Source organism: Carassius carassius, chromosome 23, assembly GCF_963082965.1.
Source record: "Carassius carassius chromosome 23, fCarCar2.1, whole genome shotgun sequence".
Lineage (NCBI taxonomy): Eukaryota > Metazoa > Chordata > Actinopteri > Cypriniformes > Cyprinidae > Carassius > Carassius carassius.
Window position 1 is genome coordinate 18082965 of NC_081777.1, and position 16704 is coordinate 18099668.

General features: G+C 40.5%; 1 protein-coding gene across 7 annotated transcripts in view; it reads right to left on the minus strand.

The window, feature by feature from the left end:
• plekha7a (pleckstrin homology domain containing, family A member 7a) overlaps positions 1-16704 on the minus strand; it is a 118474-nt gene that overhangs the window by 23563 nt on the left and 78207 nt on the right. For 5 of the 7 annotated variants that reach the window (XM_059506368.1, XM_059506366.1, XM_059506365.1 and 2 more), the window contains 2 exons: positions 15710-15810; positions 1482-1657 (listed from right to left, as the gene is read on the minus strand). In XM_059506368.1, the coding sequence (XP_059362351.1) occupies positions 1482-1657; positions 15710-15810 (277 nt within the window). The remainder of the gene's footprint in view (positions 1-1481; positions 1658-15709; positions 15811-16704) is intronic. The other 2 variants (XM_059506370.1, XM_059506364.1) reach the window with 1 other exon arrangement.

Below are 16704 nucleotides of genomic sequence, written 5' to 3' on the forward strand. Positions count from 1 at the left end.
ACACTATCTAGCAGTACAGTATTTTTTAATTTATTTCTAAGCTTTAAAGTACTGTAAAAGTACTCCTTTATGTGTACAATTTCAAACTGAACCACATTCCTACAGCAGGACTTGAAACGGCAAGGCGTAATAAGCATGATGGATTCCATTCAAAGCACCAAACAAATGGTATGCACAAGACATCTCTGGCTAAGGAGAAAGGGAAAACACAAACATAAAGACATCTATGAGAATGAAAAGCCACTCTGTGTCTCTACATGAAGTTATGAAAAGAAATTACATTTTTATCCTGGACTATCACAGTCTAATTTTCTGCCTCGCTGACTGCCAGCTCAAGCTGACACTAGTCTCATTAGTGTTGGGCTGCTATGACAACTCAAAGATCCTGCCGTGATCACAATTTGGTGCCTTGGTCAACGACATCACCAGCAGTGACAGCTAACTTTCAATCTTGTATGGCTGAAATTGGGCGATAAGCATTACACATGTCAAAGGAGAGAACTGATTGTCTGAACCATATACGTACATGCTTATACAGCCTGCATTCACACTGTATTTAAAAACAGTGTGACTCCAGATTTTTCCTATTTATGCTTATAGTATCTGAACTAGGGATGAGTATTTTGTCATTTTGACTGTTTGCGTTCTCAGCCCACATCTGAGCTGAGTTTGGGCTCTGTGACTGTCTCAAAGAAGTGAGGCCGGCCCAGACAACAGAGAGACAGGAAGCTGAGTCACTGCTCAGTACCCGTCTGGTCTTCTGCACTGGCAGAACAAGACACACTGCATCATCACTGTCAGTCAACAAGACTGATGCCTGACAAACACTTACAGACTCACAACATCCCTTGACACACACTTGTGAAAACTGCATTTGACAGTCCACTTTAAACACAAACACACACACTATTTAACAAACACATCAGAAAACAGCTGCAAACTAACATTAAATCACATGAATTTAATATTTAAGAAAAGAGAAAAATTAAGAAAAACCTAAATCAGAACATTTTGATTTCACTTTTTTGACCAGAAGTTGTTTTCTTACAAAAAAAAAAAAAAAAAAAAAAAATTGCCATTAAATGTTATAATCCAGTGAGATTTGTGTTTGCACAAGGAGTCTGACAGTAGCCAGTGCTCCACACAGAGATCTGATCTGATCTGATCATCATCAATCTGCCTGGAATAACATGAAGAAACAGAACAAACTGAGACAGACGAAATCCAGAAGAACTGTGGCAATGTCTCCAAAATGCTTCAGGAAACCTGTAAAGCTACATTACTGTGCAAAGTTTTAGGCACTTGTGTAAAACATTTGGTGTGACCACACTATGCGTTAAAAAAAGCTTTTGTCCTAGGTGCACTTGCGTATTATTTTTCAGGTAGCTTTGCAGGTGTGTTTCTTGAAGTGTCTCGGAGATTTTTCTGGCCTAAAATACTAATTAAGAAAAGGTTTTTGTAAAGTTTTGTGACACACTGACCTCTTCACTGTATGGGTTTGCATCAGCGCAGCCTGGTTCATGGCCCTGACCCAGCCATTCATGTCCTCCTGTGTGTCCGCACTGAAATAGTATGTCCTCATCCCAGTGTGCTCCGCCTGCGAGCCAATCACAGAGCTTTGTTTGTAAATGTAGGAGCGCATCCCTGTGTGTGTAGCCTGAAGAGAGAAAGCACTAAAATCAGTCCAGCCCTGGGAAAAGGAGAAACACTGCATCAGCAGATAAGCAACTGGCCAGAGGAGCATCTGAGATTTCAGCATGATAACTAGAGGAGTGGAGGAATACAACACAGCAGACATACTGATGAGATACAGGAAGTCAGAATGAAAAAGGAGTACATGCCAATCAAGCCAAGGCCACACCCTGATAAGAAACACATATACACACACCGATTAAACATAACTTTTCAGTTATGTAATCAAAGATACAGGAACAACGATATGAATCAGGACAGACAAAAAGGCTAAAGGTCAGATCTGTTACAATAAGCACTACACCACCCGATAAAAGTAAAGCGAAGACAGTACACATTTAAAAATACTCAATTAAATAAGGTAAATCGCATGGTATTAGCAGAGAAAAGTTTATTTATATAAAGATTACTACTGTTATGTTTATGTTATCACAGTGTCTGTGTTGTATTACATGTTACTATAGTAAATTACTGAAATATAATATAACATAATTAGGGCTGTCAGTTTAACACGTTAACTTAATTAGTTATAAAAAAAACTGTAACGTGATTAAAATATTTTAACATAGTTAACGCATTGGCCCCGCCCCCAGACCTATACGTCATCTTACATTTCATACAGTTGATTGATAAAATATGATACAGACAACTCCATGAATGCAGTTATGCCTTAAATTCAAGATATTGGGGCAGAAATGCGCCCGTATGAGTGTCATATTTACATGATATGATAAGCAATATTACACGTGCAAGGAGAGCAATATCACACGAGTGCTGTTTGTCCCAAATATAACGAGTGGAAATGTTCAGTAAATAAGAAGTTAATATTTTGTTATATTTTAAACACAATCTTGTCTGTTTTTGCTCAGTTTTGCCAACAAAAGTATTACCTATAAAGTCACAACAGAATTGCTGTGTGCCTCTGAGCAACACAGCGGTGTTTAGTTTCTGAATGATTTTTATCAATGATTCAAAGGCCCATTCATACTGTTTACTGAATTCCTGAATGAATCAGCCGTTTGAACGAATGGAATGCACGAATGACTCATAAAGACATTCACCACCAACTGCTGGGAGTTTTGGTTTCTGATTTAGAGTATTATTTCATTTAAAAAAAAGGGGATAGTTCACCACAAAAAATGTAATTATGTTATCATTTACTCAAACTTGAATGACATATTTTCTTTTGTGGAACATAAAAGAAAGTATTTTTAAGACAGTTGGTAAGAAAGCTGTTTTGGTTACCAATGACTTCCATTGCATGAATTAAAAAAATGTTACATAAACATATACTTTATGTTAGGCCCAGTGGCAGATGCATATGGGCCCTGGCAGTTTGGGGAGTCTGTCTGGATACGGGTCTTTTTTTCTCTCTTCCCCATTACACAGTTATTAAAATAGTTCAGTTTTGGTTTTTAAAGGCAAAGTGGTCATATTTCTTTTTGTTTCTGTATTTAGTTCATTTAGAAATATGTTTGAAAAATATTAGTTTATTAACAAATAATTAAAATATATCCCTTCACTATTTTTTACATTTTTGTTTGTTTGTTTTTTGGGCCGCTGTACCAAGATCGTGCTTGCATTCAGTCGCCTATATGACAGCATTTTTGTTCCACGTTGAAAAATAACAACAAAAAAATTTGATTATCATCATAATATTTTAAGAATAAAGTAAAAGTTACGACAGTAAAATCATGTTATATTGCATGCAGTTAAAGTGAAAATTCCACCTATAGGCCTACTCTTTCGACTTTTTTAAAACTCTGAGACATTAGTTTGTATTAAATAGTTTTTTTTCAACATGCATACAAATAATTATGTTTATTTCATGCTGCAAATATTAAAGAGGAAAATATCATTGATTCATATGCAGCTTGAACTGAAGCGAATTATCTCACACATTAAAAAGCGTAAAAACACGTTTATTGTTTGATGTTTAAAGATTGAGACTTTGTAGTAACAAAGCACAAAGCTGCGATTATTGAGTGGCTTGCGTGCTACAAATAATGAATGGACTTGAAAACTTTGAACATAATTTCCAAGAATTAGACTAGATAAAAACGCTTGTGAATAGCCACAATTCATGTGACGTTATTTTCTTCAGAGAAATCAACAATAGGGCCATTTTCTCATTGAACACACAAATGCCTTTAAATAATATGTTGGTGGTATTTTCAAAGCCATATGTATTTTGCGATTAATTCGATTAATTAATCAACCCATCATGTAATCAATTAGATTAAAAATTTAAATGGACTGACAGCCCTTAATAAAGAATATAATATAATATAATATAATATAATATAATATAATATAATATAATATAATATAATATAATATAATATAATATAATATAATATAATATAATACATTTCACCCTGTTACAACCCATTGTTTTGCATTTTGTCATATGTCTCCTTTTCTAAATTTGAAAGTGTTTGTGTCCAGGCTGATTGGCTCCTGCAGGTTAATGATTGGCCCATCTGGATTGGTGCATTCAAATTTAGGCACACCTTAAAAGCCCTGATGTCATTTCCTTTCTCCAGTGCAGAGCAGAGAGAGAGAATTGTTGGTTCCCTTTCATAGGTCACTTCAATGCTGCGGTGACGTCACCACTATGGGAACACCTTCGGTGTGACGAATGTCTGAAGCCCTATACCATCCCGCCAATCCTATTGGCCAAATAGCGCGTGGCACCGCCCATGCATGCGTACGCATATATATACCTGGTGCCGGGCGCCATTTCACTCAGATTTCATTCCTTCAGTAACGAAGCGAATCTTTTGTGCCCTATTATCTCGCGTTCAACAGCGATCATCACGAGCAGTATACTCCTCAACCACGGACGCGATGAGTCAACGAAAGGTAGGAGCCGTATGATGGGTTATCACGAGGAGGCACTTATGAGAGGTTCGTTGCAGCCTCTCTACAGGTTCTTGATAGCCTACGGCTACAGTAATATATATATATATATATAAGAAAAGTATCCACGCTCGGGAGTGTATTTCTTAAGTCGCCTCGCGTCTAACCCCCACCGTTTCGCTTCTGCGGTCGCCGAGGCCCCGCACGAGGTGTTGGTTAGGGGCGATATGTGCGGCTTGACTATGAATACAGTGATGCACTGGAGTTCCATGTGCTCGCTCTCCCCCACTCGAGCGCGTTAATCAGCAGTTTTGCTCTTCAAACTATGTTGTCCGAGCTGCGGCCTCGAACTCTGAGTAGGCTCTGGCCGGCATACACGGTTCTCTCCCTCCGAGTGGACAGGAGAAATGCGCCTCTCCTTCCTCAGTGAGCTATTTATGAGGCTACTCGCATGGTGGATTACGGCTCACAGCCGCCGCGTTTTCGCTAGCGGCTTGGCCGATGTTTATCTTGTTGGATTAAATCCTTCCGTGGATACGCTTCAGGATTATATACAACGAAACGCAGCGAGTTTGACGCACACGCCTTTCTTCATGTTAATATGCCAGGGACTATGCCCTTCACTGAGAGTGCTGTTGGACTGCTAATGCACATCTACCCTCTCACTGCAGTCCCCACACTCTAACTTTGACTGTCTCGCCGCAAAGGCACCTCGAGCGTCATTGAACTGAGCTATCATTCGCGCGCCCCCTCAGACACTCTGCACAATCCAGCCTTCAGAGTTTGAGGGACGGCGCGGAGGCTGGCAAAGATGGCCAGCGTATGACGGTTCACACAGCCGCCGCGTTCTCGCTGGCGGCGTGGCCCGATGTTTATCTTGTTGGATTAAATCCTGCCGTGGATACGCTTCAGGATTATACACAATGAAACGCAGTGAGTTTGATGCATGCGTTTTCCTTCATGTTCTCTTACATTGACTGTCTCGCAGCAAAGGCACCTCGAGCATCATTGAACTGAGCTCTCATTCGCGCGCCCCCTCAGACACTCTGCACAATCCAGTCTTCAGAGTTTGAGGGGCGGCGCGGAGGCTGGCAAAGATGGCCAGCGTATGACGGTTCACACAGCCGCCGCGTTCTCGCTAGCGGCGTGGCCCGATGTTTATCTTGTTGGATTAAATCCTGCCGTGGATACGCTTCAGGATTATACACAACGAAACGCAGCGAGTTTGATGCATGCATCTTCCTTCATGTTCTCTAACATTGACTGTCTCGCAGCAAAGGCACCTTGAGCGTCATTGAACTGAGCTCTCATTCGCGCGCCCCCTCAGACACTCTGCACAATCCAGCCTTCAGAGTTTGAGGGACGGCGCGGAGGCTGGCAAAGATGGCCAGTGTATGACGGCTCACACAGCTGCCGCGTTTTCGCTAGCGGCGTGGCCCGATGTTTATCTTGTTGGATTAAATCCTGCCGTGGATACGCTTCAGGATTATACACAACGAAACGCAGCGAGTTTGACGCATACATTTTCCTTAATGTTTGCCAGGGACTGTGCCCTCCACCAGAGAGTGCTGTTGGATAGCTAATGCACATCTAACCCTCTCACTGCAGTCCCCACACTCTAACATTGACTGCCTCGCAGCAAACAGCGCTTCGAGCAGCATTGGATTGAGCTGTAATGCCAAACGTTCCCTCAGACACTCTGCGCAATCCAGCTTTCAGAATTCGAGGGGCGATTCAAGGGTCCTGCACAGACGACCCATTTATGACGGCTCGCACAGCCGCCGCTTTTCGCTAGCGGCAGAGCCCGATGTTCAATCTGTTGGCCTAATTCCTGCCGTGGACACGTTTCGGGATTATACACAACGAGACGCAACGGCTCTTATGCATACACTTCCCCTGTGCACGAACACCACGAGCTTTTCGTGCCCGGACATTTTAACATGTATGACAGCGTTGCAGGAAGCGGGAATTTTGAGACCGCTAGTATGGTCTCGGGCCGTGTGTGAACGCTTGCCCGACAATTCTCTATGGGTGTTACGCACGATTTGTCACGGATACACCATTCAGTTTCAATAAGGCCCGCCACCTTTCCGCAGAATTCTTTCCACGGTGGCGAAACCGATGGAAACAGCGGTGCTGCGACAGGAGATGTCAACTCTGCTGAGCAAAGGGGCTATAGAGGAAGTACACCCCTCTCAGATGGAGGCAGGTTTTTTACAGCCGTTATTTTGTGAAAAAAAAAAAAAAACACGGCGGATTACGACCCATTCTGGTTTTACACCATCTGAATCTTGCACTCAGGCCGAGGAAATTCAAGATTTTGATGATCATCAGGAGACTCAGGAAGTTCCTCAAATTCGCTTTAGAAGGCAAAGCGTATCAGTACTTCTAAAAGTGCATGGATGGATCTCTGGCCCCGTTGCAGCCCCAGGGCGTTCGTGTTTGAACTATTTTAGGCAATTGGCTGGTGTTAGCGCAATCATAGACTCAAGCATACTCTCATGGGGATCTTGTGCTGAATCATTTAACAGCCTGGGCTTACGCATGGAATGTTTCACCCCGTTGCCTCCGCATCGGACGATTCCGGTGACACGGCGGTGTGTGATGTCGCTAAAACAGGTTGGAATTACTGGCGGGTTTTTTCTGGCTCTCCAGTATTTCTCGAATCTGCTGATCGGCCGTCATGTGCTGCTCAGATCAGACAACACAGCGGTTGTGTCATACCTGAATCATCAGAGAGGATTATGCTCTCGCCCCCTGTGCAGGCTGGCGAAACATGTTCTTTGGTTTCAGAACTAAATTCTATCGATCCGAGCTGTTCATGTCCCCGGACGTTGGACTTCAGAGCGAATTTGCTATCCAGGCAGACTCTGGAGCAAGCGGAGTGGGGATTGCAACCCCAAACGGTGAGTCTCCTATGGCAGATTTTTGGGAGCGAAGTGGATTTATTTGCGTCAAGCACGACTACGCATTACCCGCTTTGGTTCTCCCTATGCCCTCCAGCACCCCTGGGCTTGGATGCATTAGTCCACAACTGGCCCAGGACCAGTTTGTATGCGTTTTTCCCCAATCCGTCTGATTTCGGCGGTATTATGCAGAATACGGGTGGACAGGGTGGAACAGCGGCTGCTGGTGGCTCCGCGGTGGCACTCACACAGTCGTGGTTTGTGGATCTGATCAATCTGTTAGCGGGCTCTCCATGGGAGATTCCCCTCAGACAGGATTTATTATCACAAGCACAGGGACTGATTTGGCCGCCGAGGCCAGATCTATGGAATCTGTGGGCGTGGCCTCTGAGCGGAGTGAGTTCATATGTTCCGGTCTTTCTGCTGAAACTACTGAGACTATACTGAATTCTAGAGCAGCTTCTACGAGACCCTTATATGCTTTCAAGTGGAGACTGTTGACGACCTGGTGTGAAATTCATAATATGGATCCAGTTTTACTGCCCAGTGGCATCAGTACTGGAGTTCCTTCAGGAACGTTTTTCGGATGGAGTGACACCAGCTACCCTAAGGTTTACGTGGCAGCCATTCAGCTTACCACGAATATATAAATGGTGCCTCAGTGGGCCGTCATCCACTGGTTTCTCGTTCATACAGGGTGCGCGACGGCTGAGGCCTTTCCGCCCCGTGCGAGTTCCTTCATGGGTTTTCCATTGTGTTGCATGGTTTATCAGGGCATCTGTTTGAGCCCTTGGAATTTGTTCCAGATAAATCCTGACTTTTATAACACGGACTCTGTGGCAGTGTTGTTGCGACCAAGGCCTAATTATGTCCCTAAGTCGCATCTATCCCTTTCGCTTTCAGCAGGTGGTCCTGGAGGCTTTTTCCCCTGCTGTGGTGAAGTCTGGAGATCTAAGTCTTGCCCTGTGAGAGCTTAAGACTTATTTGGATCGTACTGCCCCATGGTTGAGTCTGACCAGCTGTTGTCTGTTTGGACAAAGGAATAAAGGCCATGCGGTTACAAACAACGCATGTCCCATTGGCTGGTGGAGGCAATATATTAGCCTATGAGGCGCGCGGGCTCGCTTCGCCCTTAGGAGTAAAAGGTCATTCCACGAGAGCAGTGGCTTCTTCTCAAGCCTTTCTCAGTGGATCTTCTATGGATGATATCTGTGCTGCGGCAGGCTGGTCCTCACCGAGCACTTTTATCAGGTCTTACAGTCTGGATGTGAGGATGGCTCCTGGCTCCCGGGTTCTCTCCGTTTGAGCAGATGCTTCCTTGGATCCCAGCTATCAGGTACGTCAGGCGTTATGGTATAGCATTCCCATAGTGGTGACGTCACCGCAGCATTGAAGTGACCTTTGAAAGGGAACATCTCGGTTACGTATGTAACCTTGGTTCCCTGAATAGGGAACGAGATGCTGCGGTTCTGGCCGTGCCGTACCTTGATAGCATTCTTCTTCAGTCATGAAATCTGAGTGAAATGGCGCGCGGCACCAGGTATATATATGCGTACGCATGCATGGGCGGTGCCACACGCTATTTGGCCAATAGGATTGGCGGGATGGTATAGGGCTTCAGACATTCGTCACACCGAAGGTGTTCCCATAGTGGTGACATCACCGCAGCATCTCGTTCCCTATTCAGGGAACCAAGGTTACATACGTAACCGAGATGTTTTGGCTGTTTGGTCTCTGTTGAACTTTTGATACTATTTTTGTAAGTAGGAACTGTTTGGTATTTTGACCCTATTGCTTGTTATGACGTGGGTTTGGATTCTCCTTGTAACTCTGTTTGCCTGATCTTGTAAATAGTTGTATATTATTGTAAATATAGAGGGTTGGGAGGAAGTAAGGAGTTTGACGCCATTTTGTTTATTGTAACCTTTTGATCTCTGTTTTTGGTTAGGGAGTTAGGTTAAAATATTGTACTTTTATTTTGTTTAGGGTTTAAGAAAGACGTCTTAAACTACAGAAGTTTTGTTTATTATTTTGGCCTGGTCAACTCCTGAAGAAAATCCCCCATTTACTTATTTTGTTGGTTGTATTTTTGTTTGGTTCAATTAAAAACCCTTGAAAGAATCCCTGTTTCCTCCCTTCTCTTTTCATGTTATGCCTTTACCCCTAGACGGGGCGTAACAACCCCCATATTTATAAGTGGTGGAAAGGATCGTAGCTGACCAAGCCCCACGGTTTGGCTCGCATGTGATCTGCAGATTAATTGCAAAGTTTAACCATAATAGGGTTAAAGTTTATCACGTGTACATGTTTACACACCCAAGTGATTTTAAACTATTTCAACAAAAGAAAAGGTGAAAGGGAACTCGATTTACTTGCACACTGTTTTCTATGCGCACAGCCGAACACATGAACAATGCACGCAGAGAGATGCATTTCAGATGGCACGTGAACACTGAACTGAATCATATTTGGTATCTCCTTACATTTGAACAGACACATAAAATTATGACAAAATACCCATCTCTACAATCATTCTGGTAAATGCAGTCTGTTGTGTCATAAGTGAATGAAATCAGATGTGCATCATTATATTGGATCCGTGCATCAGGTCTTAAAGGGACAACAGTCCATAAATACTTCCTGCTGTCATGAATGCTAATCAAACAACAAAACAGCTTTGACATAGATCTATATTTAATTTATACAGTGAACACAATGTTATTTACACTAATTATTACATTTCTGTACCTGAATACCAACCTTATTTTACTTGTAACATTGTTCTGTTGTATTTATCTATGCTTGTAATTTGTGTATTTGTTCATATTTTTACTGGCTGTTCACTTGTCTCTTAAATCATGTTTGAAGTCTTAGTTAGGCTAGTAGTTTTTGCCGTATCTAAGAAGTACTTAGCTTTAGTAATAAGTAATAAATGGAAAGCAACATTACACTGAAATACTATATATGAGTAATAATACATACAATAGTTATTATATTTATTCATATGTATTGAATTTTTACCTATGTTTAACTGAAATACAACACACAGGCAGACTGCCGTACAACAAAACGGCACAGACACTGCTTTAATTAACATGAAGTCAGCCTGCAATTTCCTCATTAAACATCGATTCGGAGAGAGTAACTTGAACTGCATTCATTTATGGTTCATTAAAGACATCCAATCTCATTTCTTTTCTCTCTGAGGGAGAATACACAAACACAAAATACAAAGCCGCATGAAGACACGCATGTTTACATGACTAGCTCATTAAAGGCACGCAGTGAGGTGCTAAGCTGCTGCCTGTGTTTTAATGGTCCAATGAGGAAAAGCTCTGCAATGAGGCTGTAAAACACAGACAGATGGCTGAATGGTTTGAACCATGCAGGAGGCCTGGACCACTGCAGATGACTAGATGATAAATACACAGCCAAAACATCCACTTAAGTAACCCCTATCTAATTTCTTCAGAAAAATGAGACTCATGTTCAAATATTCTCTCCATAGTGTCTTTATTTATTCATCTTCATGCCGTTTTAAACCAGTGAATGTTGTTCTTCCACAGAACACACAAAGCGATATTCTGATGCATGTGCATGCTGCTCTTTTCCTTACAATAGAAGTATACAATGACCCGGGGATGTAAAGTGCCATATATGCACAATAAAACTAGTTCATGCAACTAGTCCATTTCAAGCATTCTAAAGCCAACACCTTTATGTGACAAACAGACAGAAATGTCAGTTTAAAAATCCTGTCATAGCACTCATATTTCATTTATACTTCAGTGCATTCAAACTTGCTTACAATACATGCAAGGATCAATGGCATCTTGTGTCCTTTATATAGCCAAGTGCAGTTTTCAGTGGATAATGACTTTCTTTTCTTTTTCCCATTAACTTCAGAAGACTTGGAATACAGTGCACATGGACTACTTTTATAATGACACTTAGCTTTAAAGACTCTAGACACTGTGAGATTTCACTGTACGAAAAAGAGCTGTGGGAATAATTATTGAAAACACTTGCATTTGTGTTACATGAAAGGCAAAATCATACATGTTTGGAATGACAGACATGAAATGTTGAGATTTTGGCTTAACTGTTACTTACATCTTTAATAGGATGTATATGAACAGAAAAGCCCATTATATAATGTTAAGAATGATAAATGTGACCCTAAACCACAGGTTGCACAGGTATATTTGTAGCAATAGCCAACAATACATTGTTGGGGTCAAAATTTTAGATTTTTCTTTTATGCCAAAAATCACTGGGACATTAAGTAAAGATCATGCTCCATGAAGATATTTTGTACATTTCCTACCATAAATACATAAAAACTTAATTTTTTGATTAGTAATATGCATTGCTAAGAACATCATTTTGTCAACTATTTTTTTTTTTTTTTGCATCTTCAGATTGCAGTATTGCATTTTTTGCAAAACACAAAACACAATTCTCTATGTAACACAAAAATCTAACAAGAATTAACATTAACAATTTTCTTTTTGCAAGAGATGTGAGACATTGTGTGCAATTCTCGGATTTGTGTGTAAAGATTTTTTTTAAAAAAGAGAAGTTATGAAAATGTAAGCAGTTGAAAAAAAAAAACTGTAAGTAATAATTTATTAGCATGATCCCAAAGGCAAAACTACTGTATGTGCACACAAAAACACAGCTGTGCACACACACTTGTACACACAGGGGACAAAACAAAGGGCTAACAATAACATGCTGCTTCCTTTCCTTTTTGGTACCCTGCAGCGTGTAGGACAATTTAAAGATGCTTTTAGATTAACCAGCCTTTCATTAATAGCGTTCTCTATTATGTCATCCACAATCTATTATAAGAATGCAGCGGCCTGGTACAGAGAGCTTTTATTTAACAGCTCTGTTGGCTTACAACCACAACAGGAGAGCTGCAAATATCACTGAAATGATTCAACTATGCAATATACATATCTTGATGATACAATAGCCAAAATAAAGTATTCTCGACATGCATGCATATATGTTAAATATGTCTGATAGGCGTGTGTGAATCGATTAGATTCAGGATTCATTGATTTATGATACAATTCAGTAATGATTTTGGCAAATTCAGAACTGTTCAATTCAATTTGGTTCGCTATATATGAGATTCAGTTTATTTGAACTAATGGTTTAATTCTGTATTTGCATTCTTAGGATATTGTAATTGCTTCTCCTAATGTGTTTTAGGTATAAAAATGAAAAAAACTGTATGCTAGTTAGGTATGTTTTGAAGCGCATGGAAGCTGGTTTGAGCTGGTTTATGCTGGTCTTCAGTTGGATATAATCTGGTCCAGAGCAGGAGCTAGTTGCTTAGGACCAACACATGACCATCTTAAATCAGCTCATAACCAGCCCAAACCAGTTGCCATGCTTCAAAACATACCTAACCAGCATATGCTGTTTTTTTTTTCAAAAGGGAAGTGCATTGTTACAAAGTAAACAAAAATATCTCATCATCCTCCATAAAGGGGTCACTATTACATCTCATACCATATGTAAACACTTGCATAAATGTTACGAGCTCTGTTATCAGCCATACAGTGAAAATTGAAACCATATCTGTACCAGCTTGGCCAGAGAGGTACAGAATTCAATGGGTACAGCTATGAGTACAGTTTGCCCCGACGGTGGAAAAGCAGCGTAACTATTGGAGACTGTTTATTGCAAGCAACTTAAAAGTAAACACAATAAATATACGTATATACAGAATACTTGGAATTGGAAAAAGTTTAGTGTGCCAATATTGCACATTTCGTTTATTAACATGACTTTTCCTGGTCTGGAAATGACTGTGGAAACCTTATTCAAATATAACAATATTACCTGAGTTTCCTCAAGGTCTAATATGCGAATAAATAAGGCTCCCCAAAAGCCTGCTGGTTATCATTTTCTGAATAGAATAATTTCCCACATCACATCTCAAAAAGAGGAAATAATGCCAGTGAGAAAGGTCACAAACATTCTCAAGGAGTTTCCACATGCCAGAGATTAAGGTAGAGAAACTGTAGAGTTAAAAGTGTACCTATTTACAGGTGATGCTGAATGTGTCTCAGAGCCTTTCTGGACTGTCAGTCACTCATCACAGACAGGAAGCCCACCAATGGGAACAGAGGGAGGACATAGTTGAGCAAATAAAGGACAATGACTGGTCACCTGAACCAACACCTACAAGCTTTCCCTGTTTAGGATATATACTGGGAAATCATCAGTATAATTTAAGGACTGTCAGCACCGTCAAAGATAAGAGGCTGACAGAAACAAACAGCAGGAGCAGAAGAGCACAAAACATCACGCAACACAAAGCACAAAGGCCCACAGTTAGAAGCCATAACAGAAATACAAAAGCCGGAGTTTGCTGAGCTCAGTAGCCTGGGTCTTTCCCACCTTCAGAGCCATATCTAGAAGCTCATCGCAGAATCAGTTAAACACTCTCTGACCCTGTCTTACCAGCCCGTGGGGTGAGTTTGCTGGCTGAGTCTAAGTCTTCTTTTTCATAGAGGATTAGTACAGATTACAGACACTCGGCACATCTGAGTCACTCGATACCAAAAATCTACATCCAGATACCAAGGTAAATATTCTCTCTTGTGTGAAGCTTACAGCAAATGATCCGTAACCCTCTAAAGAGTGTGTGATACAACTATTAGCTTAGTAAGGCACTCCAGTAGAATGATGTGACACCGTAGGCTGTGTAAAACTATCCCTCAAGGAAGGAAAGTGAAAGAGGAGTGCTGCAAAGTGCAAACTGAGATCAATGTGCACGTTACGATCTTCTTCTTGAAAACTGGAATGTTGTCTCCTTTTGCTCCCATGTTGAAAAATCTCTCTCCAGCTTTGAGAACGGGCAAGAAAGAGTTCAGCAGAGAGAGGTAGACTGGTTATGTAACCTTGCTGCCCTCAGGATGAGTACAGACCCATACATTCACAATGTGTCATGAACCCCATGAGGACAACAATGAACCACATGTGCTGCAGGAGATGATAGCGCATGAACTAGTCTTCGCCTACAAAAACGCTCACACATAGATAATCACCAAAAAAGAAGAAAGGTATATGTATAAGATAGCTTGTGTAATTGGTTATATACAATATGAAGTGACTGTCTTCATGGGGAAAATGTATTCCAAATGGTATGAAATTATGATGATATTTCATTAAATGGTTAATTTCTGTCTGCATTCTATACTCAGGGCTGAAGCCATGCAAGATAATGAAGCGTGCATATTCATAACTGCAGGGAGTGACTCAAAGTGACTTGAAAATCAGCAACTGCACATGACAGAACAGAAAGACACAGTTGACTGGGGAAGAGCAAGCAGCTTGTGCAAGGGAAAGGAGACAAATAAGCATTTACAGTATAAACAGTCAGCAGGTCATTAGCACAATATAAATTGTGACAGGGAGTTAAGACCTGTATTACCCTTAAGAGGTTTATTTCTTGATAACTGTATAACTTCTTTGGTTAATCGCTAGCTTGGGACAATTATAGAGTCACCCATGAAGATGAAAATTCTGTCATCATTTTCTCACACTTATGTTGTTCCCAACTTGTACTGATTTTTTTTTCATAGAACATAGAATAAAACATGGTTTTGGATAGAATAGTCACTCTGTGATAACAATAAACAGATTTTAAAAAAAATCACAAAAAGAGCTTTATTCCAAATCCTCATGGGATAATCGATTTTACTTTTTTATTTTATTTTAATTAGTTGAAAAAGCAACATTTTCTAAGTTGTTTTCAACTAACATTTATATTTTATTTTACATCACCTTTATTTTAATTAAAGATAACAGTTTTAAGAAACAGTAGTAGTAAAATGTAAAATCTTTGTTTTAGTTTTTTTTACATCCAAAGCCATCACATGACTACAGAGAATTCTGGCTACAGTGTGTATAGAGTCATATTGACCACTTTCATGATTCTTTTTTGCTAATGTATCTTTTAAGAAGCTCTAGTCCTCACTCACTATTGTTGTATTTAAACGAATGACCACTTCAGTAGATTTCTTAAAAATTCTCCTTTTGTGCTCCACACTAAATGATTAAATAATGAAAGAATGTTCATTTTTGGGTGAGCTGTCCCTTTAAGTCATACCTTTAAAGTAAACACTGTTGCATAGCATACAGTTAAGTGTTGCAAATTTAAGGTGGTGAATATTCTTCTTTTGAAAGTGTGTTGCTAAAGTATCTGTGTCACAGTGAGATCTTACCTTGAAGGCATATTTGCGGCTAATATGATCTTCAGGTCCTACAGGAGTGATAGTGTAGCTGGGCAGAGGAATGCTACCCAGCACTGACTCTTCACGACTGTCTGCGGGGTAAAAACAAGCCAACTGAGCAACCAGTCTGGTTTTGACTTTGAGTCTTTCTCTCTCTCTCTCTCTCTCTCGCTCTCTCTTCCTTCCTGGCATGTGATACTCTCTGACCTGTGTTTCTCACACCACTATGATAACATCATCACATTTCACACATTTAAGTTTAGCCTTGCTCTGCCTCCTTGCTCTACCATGGCCGTTTCTTTCCAGTGGAGCGCTGGTGACCACGGTGTGTGTGTGTGTGTGTGTGTGTGTGTGTCTGAAACAGAGATTGAGTGGTGGGTTGATAAGTGATAAGGGTGGCTGGGTTAAGAATTAATGGGTTAAAAATACTTGTAGGTTGTTTAAAGGAGAGATTCCAAACCGAGGCAGGCCACTCTTTCATTTGTGTGAGCAGAGATCTAGGATTCTGAAGCAGAGATAGTTTAAGGTAGTTGATGGCAGCCATTAACATTTTTTTTTTACTTTTTCAATAATATTAAACTCACTGGCTACCGTCAACTGTTTGATTACCAACATTCTTCAGAATATCTTATTTTGTGCTCATTAGAAGAAAGAAACTCATACAGGTTTGGAGCAACTTAGGGTGTGTTAATGACTGAGCTAGACTTATGAAAAGTATAATAAATTATTCTAAGTATACGAAGTATAGTTTTTCTGTTATTCCATCCTTACGACAACAGCTTATGTTCTAGATGCTGATCTGATAAACGTACATTTTGAGGTTTAGAGTAACAAATCAACCTTGGGGTGAAATAGCTTAAAGTACAATAAAGAGTAAATGGGTGGAAGTGAACTCAATCTTTTTTCTACACAGTGCTATTAACCCACACAGAAAACAGTTCATAGTGTACTTTCTTAAAATAAAGTGAACTAAAAGTACAGTCCTC